Source organism: Hirundo rustica, chromosome 2 (genome assembly GCF_015227805.2).
Source record: "Hirundo rustica isolate bHirRus1 chromosome 2, bHirRus1.pri.v3, whole genome shotgun sequence".
NCBI classification, from domain to species: Eukaryota; Metazoa; Chordata; class Aves; order Passeriformes; family Hirundinidae; genus Hirundo; species Hirundo rustica.
This window is the reverse complement of record NC_053451.1, coordinates 55,666,844-55,680,307: the sequence shown is the minus strand read 5'-3', so window position 1 is coordinate 55,680,307 and position 13,464 is coordinate 55,666,844. Positions and strand designations below refer to the sequence as shown.

General features: G+C 41.7%; 1 protein-coding gene across 5 annotated transcripts in view; it reads right to left on the bottom strand.

The window, feature by feature from the left end:
- Nucleotides 1-13,464, bottom strand: part of LCP1 (lymphocyte cytosolic protein 1) — a 49,623-nt gene that overhangs the window by 14,972 nt on the left and 21,187 nt on the right. For all 5 annotated transcript variants that reach the window (XM_040055771.1, XM_040055772.1, XM_040055774.2 and 2 more), the window contains 5 exons: nt 5,558-5,648; nt 3,596-3,747; nt 2,770-2,899; nt 1,650-1,782; nt 975-1,056 (listed from right to left, as the gene is read on the bottom strand). In XM_040055771.1, coding sequence (XP_039911705.1) covers nt 975-1,056; nt 1,650-1,782; nt 2,770-2,899; nt 3,596-3,747; nt 5,558-5,624 — 564 coding nt within the window. In that variant the 5' untranslated portion in view covers nt 5,625-5,648. The remainder of the gene's footprint in view (nt 1-974; nt 1,057-1,649; nt 1,783-2,769; nt 2,900-3,595; nt 3,748-5,557; nt 5,649-13,464) is intronic.

Genomic DNA, 13,464 nt, shown 5'->3' with positions numbered 1-13,464 from the left:
ATGCAGAGAGAGACAGCATAAATTCTCATAAGCTAGAAAAACTGGACCATTTCAAATTAATTACTTTTTCTCCAGCAGACAGATGTAAAAGGGTTAAGTTAAAGGGGGAGCTATATTGATCAAATCATGTCTACATGTGACAGGGATTGATCTGAGCTGCATCATTAAGTTATGCTGCTGACCAAAATGATTAGAACTGAAAAATGAGGTATACAGCATAAAAATCCAATTTAATGGCTTCTGAGATTACTTGAGTCTGGCTAATGTTCCATCAAATCAGAGTAGCTGAGGGCTAAACTGGGTTAGATTCACATCTATTCCACATATCTATTTATACTCCATACCAGGTACATAGATGTTATTCATATAAAAATATCTCTCTGCATGCTGTGTGAGAAACACAATAAACTTTAAGCAGTGAAAGTTAACACCCTTTTTGTCCATTTTAAAAATCATATACATGTGCATGTGATAGAAATAAAGGAGGGTTTCAATGTTCAAGGTGAAATACTGGCTTGTAAAAGGCATGCAAAGCAATAGTCCAATTTCAGGCATGTTGCACTGGTACTTCCAGGGTTACAGTGAATATTTTGGTGAGGACATCACACTGCAACAACAGCAGTTGTGAGTTCAAGTCCATTGTCATGCCTTAAAAGAGGGATTCTGAGAGCTACTCCAACTGCAATTGGTGACCATATTCTCTGTGCTCCTGCATTCATATGACACATACCACAAAAGTATCTAAAGCTCTGACCTGGTGAACATTATTCGTTGTGTTTGGTTAGCCAGGTTGCTCATATGTTTGGAAAGAAATGTAAATGTAAGTCCTTGTGTTTTTATGACATGGACCTGAGATCTCACTGTGCCACAAACAACTTTGCCTGATTGTGTTGGGCAGAACCAGCCTTTCCTCTAAGTGATTACACAAAAGCATCTTAAGGGGAAAAACAAAGACTTTTCTTGTGTTTTAGTACCTGTATTGTGAAGGGCGTGAGTTTCTTTTTGTTGATTGTTCTCTCATCAATGGTATCTGGCACTGAAAAGTTGATCATCTTACTGGAAATAAAGCAAAAAAAAATAACAAGAAATACACTAAGCTATGTGTGCACAAAATTCAGGCATAGCTTTTGTCTCTACATTGCAGGACAAGTCTAAGAGCTGGAGAGTTACTTAATAAAAATAGATAATCACCCTCTGCTTCTACATATATACACAGAGGCACACACTCAAGCAATTATTTTGGGCTACATACAGACTGTACTATTGGTGTGAGGCCAAGAATGCCACAAGGTGAAGTTGGGCGAGAAGTTTATTGTGCAGAAAATGTCTGCAGAAGCACTCACTATTTTGTGCTGCTTTGTGTGAAACACCAGAAGTCCTTGGGCAAAAATAAAACCAAGCAGCTCCTCAAATTTCACTGACTTAATCTAATTGTAAGTGTCTAGAGGCAAGGAAAAGTTCTCATTAAGCATGAAATATGCTTTATATTTTTGATGGTAAAAGAAGCACAAAAACTCTAGTATTATCAAGGCCCTGAGTCTGCAAACACTCCTGAGCTTAATTTAAATTCCGCAGGTTCTGTCTAAACAGAAATGTGAGTTTTTGCAGACTCATGGTTCCCACATGTGAGAAAGAAAGGTATTATTTACCAAAGCACTATGCCATCACCAACTGCTTGGAAGAGGTCATCTGTTTCTGGATTCATTGGCACCACATGCTTGCAGTCAGGGTCCTTCTCAAGGGCTTTGTTAATCCAGTTGACAAAGGCATATTTTTCTTCCTCTGTGGACACAATGTCAAATCCATCAGTTTGCTGTGCAGTACCTCTACCATCATTTTACTCCCAAAGGCAGAACTCCTGGGAGAGCCTTTCCCACCAGTGTGACTGATCAACAAAACCCTGAATGGAAGAGGCTCAAGCAAATGAGCTGAGGACAGCAACGGGCTTGAGCTGGTTAATACCCCTTCAATAACCCTTCCCACTCCCTGGGGTTGCCTGGGTCATGGGGGCAGGCATATTACAGAGACTGGTGATGAAGTCCATGTGGTTCAAATGCGAGGTGCAGACACTAAGCTCTGTAAGGAGTAATTTGTGCTTTCACTGTAATTTGAATTCATTTTTATACCACTCTGCTAAATAGAAATCCCATTATCTTCAAACAATTCTGTATCGTATACTACATCCTCTTCATGTGGAATATCTAGAAAAGCCTGGCCAGGATTGGGCTCTGACAAAGAGCATTCAGAGGACAATGGGCAGATGTGCCTGTAGTTCAACAGGGCTGAAGCACAGCTATCCTGTACCAGCAGCAGCTCACTTGGCTCCCAGTGGCTCAGAGGAGCTGCCCTCCGGGATGAACGTGGATGGAGTCCTTGGGATCATCCTCTGTTCTCCCTCCTCCAGAGAGAGTCAGTCCCCCACTCTTGCTCCTGCAGAAGATAGCCAGGGGTGGGACATCCTCCCCGTGGGACTGCTTCAGAGTGGGCTGTGCCCAGCACAACGAAAGCAAACAACTTTCAGCTTGGAGAAACAGGCTGGGAGAAAAGCCCTGATGGGGTTGTGCCCTCCATGGGAGAAAGACAGGAACTCTCTGATTGCAAGGGGACTTTAGAGAAAGACTGCCTGGTACATGTCCAGGGAAATGGGTTATCAGCAGCAGGGACCCCGTGCCTTGCCTCCCTGGTGAGCAGAGACAGCAGTGGGCAGCTGATTGTGCTGCTGCAGCCCTGGCTCACCTGCTGCCAGCAGTGTGGGACCCCTGCACCTACCTGAGTAGGAGTGTTGGGTGCCAGCACTGGACTGCTCCGATGTCCCACCGATAGCACAGATCCCCTCCTTCTTGTTGATTTGCTTCCGGAATGACTTAGCAACATCATCGCTCTTCAGGTCTTGGAAAATCTTTCAAGCATGAGAGAGGGTTTTAGAATTTTGGAGAATTAAACCAAGTTAAAATAGTGAGCTCTTAGGCCAGGAGACACATTCTCTTTGCTTCATAAATAGGGAAGGGCAGCTTGAGTATTTTCAGTGGGTTTCTGAGAACAATCTGTGTATCTGCTGAGGTACAACAGGATTATACTTAGCGTTTATGTTTTCAAATCAGGGAACAAAGGTCAGTTAAGTAACAAAAATATTACTTTGGAGCAGAGTAGTTTGGGTTTCAAGAAATAGCAAGTAAAAGCCCACTTCTCCATCCCAAGGGAAATTCCACTGTTCTAGCATTTGCTTTTGGCCCAGTTCAGACCAGAAAAAGAAGCTTTTAGATTAAAAAATGCCCCATGAAGTTTTCAGTTTTGATTTGCTTACACTTTTTGTAATCATCTAGCCAGAACATCATGTCTTTGCAGTGTATAACTGAAAAACTACCTTGCTGCATCAGCCAAACTGAAATATATGACATCTATGCAATGAGCAGCTGTATTCACATAACTTGTCCCAGTTAATTGCAGCATTTCTAGTTTGGTTACTTTCTGTTCTCAACTTTTCCAGTGAGGAGACTCATTGAATTAATGAGGTGTCCACAAGACCCTGTGCATGTGCCTCGGCTGTGCCCTAGGGACCACCTTGAGTGACTGAAATAAATAACATCTCACTTACTGAAATAAATTCATCAAAACTGATCCTGCCATTCCCTGTGGTTGTCAGACTCTGAATGAGCTCTCTGGCTTTATATCCTGGGAGAGGGAGATTGGCAGCCTTCAACACCTCTGTTAGATCATTGGTATCGATGAAGCCATTCCCGCTGATATCTGCAAAGATTAAAGCAAACTTTTAAATTCTACATCAGCCCAATGACATTTTCTGCACATAAAGGCTGTTTTTATTTTACCCAAGGAAAGGTACATTATATACAAAGATTTGTTGTCTTGAAATCTGGTATTTTCAATTGCTTTGGTGTTTTTCACACCCAAGAAAGAATTACAGTCACTTTTTAACAAACAAAAAACTTACAGTGATGACATACAAATATCTTAACAAAGATAGGTTTAAATGGATATAATTGCCATTCCAAGGTTTACATGCTGACAAATGTGGTCTATAGAGGAAGCTTCCTGTCTACAGAACAGCCAAAGAAAATAAAATTGACACAATACACATATGCACTTATCCATAGAAATAATTTGTGATTTTGGCCTGTTTTCTGCATCTAATAACATCAAAAGTAAGCTGGAACTGGGTATGGTCATCCTCAAAATAAGGACTGCTCTGTTTCTCTGTGATGGTGCTAACATCAATATTCCTGCTGAGCTTCCTGCAAGATCCTGGGTAGTATTTGATGAGAAGATCACTAATACTAGTTCACAGTCCTTTATTCTCCATTTAGTGACAAATTCCACAGATAAAAAAGCAAACTGACTTTGTCACATGGAGAGTTTCTGTTAAAACACTATGGTTATGACATAGATAAATGTATATACAGTTAGGTATGGTTGTTTATATTTGGCTTTCAAGTATCTGTGTCTTTCTTTTTCCTTTTCCCCATCCTGGAGGCTGAGGTGATTTCAAAACAGTGTGTGCTGATTTCCTGCATAGTAAGCTGCAATTTGAGTCACTTGTTGCATGCTGCAAAAAGACACTCAGCTCTCAGCATGGATTAACACAGACTGCAAAAAGCATCCTATCCATTTCCCCTGGCATACAACAAAAGGATCTGGATTTGGAGAGAGAAATGTCTGGGAAAGGAATGAGAGCTTCCTTCCAGCACTTGGGGGATTAACCAGATTTAGTGGAAGATGTCCCTGCTATGGCAGTGGGGTAGGAACTAGATAATCTTTAAGGTCCCTTCCAAGCCAAATCATGCTAGGATTCTGTGATTTGCCTTGTCAGTGCATTGGGTGCACAGGACACCAGATTTTTAAGATTGCCAGCCTAGACTGTTGTGTGCTCAGAAACCAACCAACCACCACCTGAATCAGCCAGGACAACTGATGAGTGCATAATCCAGCGAAGCTGATAGATCTGCTGATAGAAGTTAAGTGAGCTGTGAGAGGCACAAGGACCTTGTCTTAGAATTTGGGAAGACAGTGATGGCTCTGTGTGACTTTAAAGGAGACAAATCAGATGAGATGTTTAAAAGTTTGGAAAGAAAACAAAGTAGAAATGGGGCTTGAAATGTCGTTGTGGAGGGATTACAAATTTTTAATCGGTTTGCACATTTGTCCTCTCCCCATTCTTGCTTCCCATAGGGAATACTCAATTTACATTAAAATAAAACCTTTTTGCCTTCCAAATAATTTGTCATGAATAAACAATATTCTTGGAAAAACACTTGACAATATTTCCAACATGGTTTGCTGTACAGCTCTTGGATCTTTTTCATATACTTTGCTGGAGCTCCAACACCCCTCTCTTTAGGAGGCCAGTGTTCTGCAGTGAGCTGATGTGGTTTCACCTGCAAGGCCTGCAGTGGCAGGAAAAGGGCTTTCTGTGGTCGCTATCACACAATAGATCAGTGCTGGAGCAAACTGCAGCTCCTCACAGCTGATCAGTCAGACCACGAGAAAAGAGCTTGCCACAGGTTCGCACTTGAGCAGCGCCTTTGCCCTCGGCTGCACTCACCAACTTTGCTGAAAGCCTCCCGGAGCTCTGCCATCTCCTCCTCGGAGAAGTGTGCTGTCGATGCCATTTCTTACTTCTGTGAGTGGCAGGTCTGCAAGGAGAAGACACTTGTTTTCATTTGGTGCTTTTTGGGTTTGCAACTGAGATGAAACAGAGAGGTTTTTACTTGGGTTTTCAAGCTTCTAGGGCAGCTTGTCATAGCTGAAAACTCAGCTTCTCTTTGTATCCTGAAATCAAGTGAGGGGATAAAATCCTGTGTAGATGAGATACAGTTCCATGTCCCTCCTGTTGTTTTGCCAGGCCCTGCTCAAAATTACAACAGTTTCATTTATACTAATTTAACTGAAATTAAATCCTCCCTCTGCTGACTTTCATTTCTCAGGGAGAAAATGGACTAAAATGTGCTGGTTCTTGTTATTCGCCCTTGGAAACACAATTCACCAGTCACTTCTTCAGCAGTGCTGGCAGAGAAGCCCTGGGTGCTTCCCCGGGCTCTGGGCTGGAGACAGAGCCTCAGGGGACATTTGCACCACTTACCTTTGGGTACCTAATGAGGAGGTTGCTCACCCTTAAAAGGTTTGAGGATGGAGAGAAGCTCCTTCACGAAGTGCTCAGAGCACCAGGTCTGGCTTCTCAAAAGTCAGTTACTTCTCTCCCTGGATATGTGAGGAGTTTAAGGATTTTCCTCCCAAGGTGTCTAAGAGCCTGAGGTTGGGCAGCTTTAGAAATGTGTGGCCAGAAGGAGTTTTCCTGTCTTTCCTCTCATGAAAGATATAAAATGGGAGCAAGGGTTAGGCTTTCACTTTACAGGCACTTTTCTTAATAACCAGTAAGGGAAACTTCACTTTCTTTTATGGCATCATTAAATACAGTGACAGAAGATGCACATTATCCCCATCTGCTTTTTCATGCACCTACTGTCCCTTGCATCTATTCATGAGGAAACTGTTCAGGAGACAGACTATCTATTATTCTATATTTGTGAGAATGACTATAGTGTCCTATGTCTCTTTAAGTATTAATTAACCAAACAACTATTTAAATAGAATGGAATGGAAACCTGAGTTGTTCCTGGGAAGTGGTTGCTGTAGCTACAGTAATCAAATGAGGGGAAAAATCAGAAATATGCCATTCCCAAAGTAAAATTCACACTGCGTAAATTAAAAAAAAAATTTAAAAAAATCCTAGATTTGCTATAGCCCTCTGTAAAAATACAGAGCCTGTCTGGGCTTCAGATTCAATGCTCTGCTGAACTCCCGCATTGATTCCTCATGTCTGTGGAAACCACTATCGACATGGCTTTGAAATAGCCCAAAAGCAATTTCATGTGGTTAACTTCTTGTCTGCTGTCTCCCAGTAGTATCATGCACCCTTTTTCTGCCTAATCACCATGGTTTTAGGATGAAGACAGTGATAAAAAAAAATCTATTCATTCACTCCAACCTTCATAGAGAAGTGCAGCAGAATCCATAATGCCATTGTTCTTGCAGTTGGTTCTAACCACCACATTTTCAAAGATTACCTTTAAAAACCCCTACGATCCACCAGCAATGTGGGTTATGTATGTTAGGGTAAAATTAGATCCATAGTCTTCCCTCAGTCTGTGCTGGTATCTTTCCTGCCTCTGATTTCTCACTGCCAGACTTTTTCTCTTGCCTGGTGTGTGTTTTTAAAAATTGTGGGTTAAATAAAATGCACCTGGACACATGAAATTCTTACACTATCAGCCAGAAAATACATATTCCACTGCAAGATCATTCCTTCTTGTCCAGTCACTTGATCAAGCAATATAATTTGCAACACAACTTTTAATAGCATGAAGAATGTTCTAGGCTTAAGAGGTAGGAAATGCTACAGGTTTTTGCCTATAACATCATTTTTCCAAGTAACCTTGAGAAAAAAGTATTACCAACATAAAACGGTCTCTTCCAGACTGCATAAGAAATTATGACCTCTGATATGTAATTAGGTAATTTGTTAAATACAGAGAATCCAATTAGTAGTACATATGTTTACATATGTGGACATTTTTACTAATAATAGGATGAAGAGCCTTGCTTTAATGACCTCTTTTGACTTCTTTAGGTCAGTGTTATCCACTGTTGTGATGGTAACTACACTCAGCTGAGCAATCAGATTCATCTCAGGTTCACACCAAGAAGGAGGACTGGTTCTCCATCACCTGGGGCGTGGTTGTCCTCAGGTGACAGAAGGATGGTCACTGCCTGCTCCAACACACAACTGAGTTTCTCCTACAGTTTCACCCTCATAGCACCCCTTGATTTCAGCCTGTCAGTTCCAGTATTAATACCCCACTGTGGTTTCACAACAGTGAGATTCGGAAAGGCACCAGAATTTTCAGATTAAAGGCTTCAGAGTTGTTCCCAACGAAAAATCAGTAATTTTTAAAATTATTCACGTAGGAAAAACAAAGCATAAGGAAATCAATTGAGTAAAAGTCCAAAGCTTTAACAACACACAACAAAAAAAAAGGAAAAAAATTTCCCCTTTCAAAAAGCCATCCTTCAGTATTTAAAATTCTTATTTTGCTTAGATCATTAAATGATAATATGTAGGCACACGGAGGCATAAAATGCTTCTGGATAGTAATGGGAGAGGTCAGGCCCAATGTTTTCTTCTGCTTTAACCACCCAAGAGCAGAGCCATTTGCTTCTAGGGTTCAACCACTTTCAGCACTTCACCATCCCCAAAGCAAACCGAACATACTTTGGGCATTCCATCAAAAAGGCATCCAAAAATCCTGGGTGAATAGTCTAATTACTGATCACTCACAAGGCCTTGTAAGCACACAGTTCATTGCTCTGCTCCTGTTGTGTTGCGTTACTTGTTTTCATATTGTATTTTATGTTACTTATTTTTATATTGGGTTTTGTGTTATAATGGTTTGTTCTGTACTCCCCTGTTCTCCTGGAAAGTGTTTTATTCCAAGATTTGTCCCTACCCCTCTTCCCTGTCACTCCTCCCAGTCCCCTCCTGCGGGCCCTGTCTGTCATTCAGCTGTTCCTCCCAGCTCCTGGAGAGTTCAGGTAAGGACATCAAATGATAGGGCAAGAGCTGAGGAGGTTCCTCCCTTTATGTTCCCACTGGTTTCTTTGAATGTCCCTCCAACCCTGTTCCACTCCCACCTTGTCCCACATTGGGTGTTGGTTTGTCCCCTCCCTTAGCCCCTCCCCTGTATGTAAGCCCAGGCCAGGACTTGGCTGGAGCTGCACAACTGAGGCAGGCGTCTGATCAGGATGGTTTATTCCTTGGACTTTGCTCTGACCAAGTCTGACTCCTCTCCTCCGCCATCAATGCGGTCTCTCCCGTGATAAGGAGAAAAGTCCCTCTGCTGCTCCCTGGGTTTTTAGGAGCCAGGGGAGTCTTCCTGTCTTGTTGCAGTCTTGAGCTAGCCTGGGCAAAACAGAGCCAGCAGCTCCGACAGAGTCAAGCAACACCCTCCAAACTGTTTCCAAAATCAGTATGACCAGGCAGATGCAGAGAAAAAAATGCAGAGGATGATATAAGAGCAAAGCAGAATATGTGGATGAGCAATGATGATGAGCAATGTGAACAAGCTGAAAGCCCATTTGGAGGGAGCATTTGTTGAGGAGCTAACTGAGGGAGGAGCAAAGGGAAAACCAGCTGTTGAGAACCAGGCAATGGCCTTGAGCAAAGTGATGTATGGCCAGAAGCGAAGAGAAAAGCTGTGCAGGGGAGAGGTTTGGCAAGACAACGGGGAGTTTGCTACAGAATGAACACAAACAGCTTAGCTGTCAGCACAAATGAGATATCGAAGATCAGGAGCAGCTGGGAGGAAGGATCTTCACCTTGGTGTGATGGAAGATCAGTGAAAGAACTGAAGTGTCTTAGGGAGAATGAGGTGAAAATCAGCATGTGCTTATATGCTGAGACAGGATGCTGAGGAGGGGAAGACAGCTCCCTGGGTCACAGCAAGAAAGGCAGTGGAACTGCCAAAAAGAAATAAATGGAAGGTAGTAAACATTCAGAAGGAAAATAGAAAACTCCCTGAGACAGTCTGAGATTCAGATTGCTCCAGGACATCCGGATTACAACACTGCCTGGAAGCGACACTTCACTCTTGTTTGGCAATCAGCATAAACCCGCTGTTGCAAAAGTAAAACAAAGTTGTGCAAATACACTCTCTCCTCCTCAGAAGACTGCTGAGTTAAAAAAGGGAAGAGGTTCTCACCCAAGCTGCTGAGAATACAAGCAAACTGATACCAAAAGAACTCTAACAAAACACTCCCTTCCCGGCCATAATTTCCAAACCAATATGTCACAGCCATGCCCTAAAGCCTCCTTTTATTTGACCTTATCCCTAGAGGAACCTATGACCACACTGATGTTTTAAGAGATCTAATAACAAACTATTTTAGACTGGAATATAAAGGAAGAACTAAAATAATCTTAGACCTGAACATAATTGCTAAATTGAAACACAGTGATATTGATGTTCTTTAAATTTCTTTTCGATTTTGAAGCCAGAGTCGGAGGAGCCGCCTGGTTATGTATTGCTTGGCAAAGTGTACACCCACCATGCACTATAAATAATAAATGGCAAAGCCATTAAAACCTCAAGGTTTGCAAGACTTGTATTAAATGGTTACCTTGTTTGATACTTTTCTCCAGTGCTGTGGTGTTTAAGCTTTGTTGCAAGCGAGGCAACGAAAACCTTGAAGATGTGAAATGGCACTTTATAGATAGACATAAAGTTGTGCCTTTCCCCAAAACAAAAAAAGTACATTTCATGGGACAACATTACCTTTCACAAAATATTTAGTCAGGAACAACTTAACTGTGAATTTGGTGTCAAGAAAGTCAGAGAAATTAAAATTTACTCCCTTTCTACCACCAGGGCTTTGCTTTGTTAATGCACTGGTACTTTGCTAATTATATGATAACTTGTCTAGCTGTTGGAGAGTGACATGACACATGGTCCCTGGCATATATAAATTTCCTGCTATCATGTCTTTAAACTTGTTTATTTTTTTCTGAAAGTGATGAAATAAGAGGCACTTGGTGTTGCAAAACACAGCTGTCAGAGTCTCATGGGGCATTGTGAGATTGTCCCGTGTCCCCCCCCCCCGCCCCCCCCCGCCACAACTCTGCCCCTTATTTTACCAGAGCTCATAGCTCTAGCTCCTTTTCTCTTTCTTACCTCACTCACAAATTCTGTTTTCAAAGTCCAGCTTTCTGTAAGGGCTGAGGAATACTTCCCCAGCTTTCTTCTGCATTGGACTTTCCCTCCCAGCTGACATCAAGAGGCACCCCCAGCAATGAGGGATTCTCCTCTTGGGAAAGGCACTACCCCCAAGGCACAGCCTGTCCTGGATCATGCCACCAGCAGGGAGAATTGAGAGAAGATGCCTTAGAATTGTGCAGAAGTCCTTCTGATAGTCCTGAAGCATCTTGAAGGCCAGAAAAGTACAAGGTAAAACAAGAGTATCTCAGACATATTCTATCTTTGTCCCATATTTATTGCACCTTTGCATACCTGCCTATTCCTGGTCACTCATCTTAATATCCCTGACAGGATATTCCTCCCCAGAAATATTTCCTTCTACCTTTCTCTCGTAAGATCCCACACATAAGTCCATATATCCATATGCATTTCTATTCAAACTATTTGTCTCAGCTGATTTCCTACAGTGTGGAAGGGCAGAGGAGGAGACAAGAGAAGAAGATTTTTGAGTAAGGTTTTGATACTTTCCTTCTGGAGAGAAGTTTTTGCCATTTTCATTGCCAGTAAAGGGTGAGAAAAAGATAAACGATACGGTAGATCTCATGTTGAAAGAAGAATCAGTGCTACAAAACTACAGCAGTGTGGCCTAGAAGTTCCTCAATTTGAAAGTTTCATCCTGTGCTCATCAGCAAAAACCTTCAACCAAAATGTAGCAGGCAAAGCCATCTTGTTGACGATCAGCCAACCATGTTCTTTTGCATAATCCAGAATAGTTTCTCTCTCAATTAAACTTCAGTCTCAGCATATTTGCTACTATCATGCTTTTTCTCCTGTATATTTACTACTAGCTGTAATTTCTCTTACAGTTCTGATCAAAATATTGTGCTTATATTCCTGCACAAGCAGGGTGATCCATACTGCACCCACAGCAAAATAGGATAGTAGCTTCAATGCCAAATTAAAGTGAGCTGCCAGTGAGCATTTGCAGTGATAGCTCTGGAGTATCCAGCCTTCTTAGACAAACAAACAATCCCATTGATGTCCTTTATTCTTGTTTGGTGTCACAGCTTCCAGGCAGACTGAGTGGATAATTTTTTTTTTTTATTTTTTTTTTTTTTCTGTTCATGATCTAAGATAAAAACTAGAGTCCGTATCTCTCTTCTGTGCCGGTGAGTTACTCAGACAGCTGCTCACCATGGCTGACAATATCAGCAAACACAAACAGGTTTGGAACCGCACGCCAATTAGGCATATTTCTTAACACAGGCTTTGAAAATCATTTAAGAAGCACAGACTGCAACATTTTCAAACACATGAGGTGGTTCATCAAAAAAAGTTAGTTTTTCATGTTGTGCATATTGGGCTATGACACTTTCCCTACTGAAATAACTACAGATGAATAAGAGTATTTTTTTAATTTCCTCAAAGATGCTGAGCTGAATCTTAAATCCTAAAGCAGACAGAAACATACTTGGCTCTGTAGGCAATGGATAACTTGGATCACAGTACCTTCAGTTTGAGTGGGATCTTGCTGTTTAAATCAGCATTCAAGATGCCGAGAGGAGTCTTTCTGAAGATATGGCAAATACTTCCTCCTTAGTACATTACAAAGATTCATGATTTAGCCCACAATAAATGACAATCTTTGCCTCAAAGGTTTTTTAAAAGTGCCTGCAACAGCAAATCTTACCACTTATGTAGGCACTGGGATTATTAAGATGTTGCACTTTAACTGTTTTGTTGTTGTTGTTGTGTGTTTTTTTTGTTTTTTTTTTTTTCTTATACCATTTGGGGGAAAAAAAAATTACAGAGAAAAGACATTTATCACTGTTCATGAAGAACACAGCAATGCCCACGAGTTATTTGTTAATGTTCCATTTTATAAAGGACATTATTTGTCAGTGTGATGCCTGAATCCTAAATCAAATACTGGTCAACAGGGTTTAGGAAGGGAAAATCCACAGGATCTGCAAAGAGATGGAGATCCCTTTCCAATATACTGCTCACTGGCAGGAAGGAGTAATCCTTCAAGAAAATTAAGACATTGAAAAAGCAGAGCTCTGAACGTATATATACGCTCCTTATGTGTCTTGTATCTGCCAGATACATCCTACTAGGGAGACAGCACATAGGTGCTTACTATTTTTCTTAGGGAAAAAAAAGAGGTCCAGTATGCTACATTTCTTGTTGTCCCACTTGTCTTTCTCATCTCTTTATCAACACAGGCTTTAAAGTGAAAACATTTTTCCTTAGATAAAGGAACATTTTGATCCTCGAGCTGACAAACACCTTCAGCCATTCAACACGTGTCCCATTTGCACAGAAAGCCCTGTCCCACCCAGTTCCATCTTCACCAACAAAGGCGCGGGAAGAGGAGAGCATCTGCAGGGTCTGCTGTGGAAATAGGTATGAGAATCTACCCTAGCTCTGCCCCATCACACCTGGGGTGACAGATGGGCATAAAACCCTGGAGAGACAGAATCATCTCTTCCTATTCCTGTGTACTTCAGCCTGACCGCAAGAGGTCAGGTCACAAAGTACTGACCCAAATGTGCTGTGGAAGCCTGGTAACTAATGCAAGAAAAGGAGAAGACAGCCTTTCCTAAAGGAATTTATTTCCCATCCTACATCTTTCCCCGTGGATAACTGCATGGAGTGTCCAACAGAACCTCCTGTACTCCATCCTGTAGCACTTAAATAC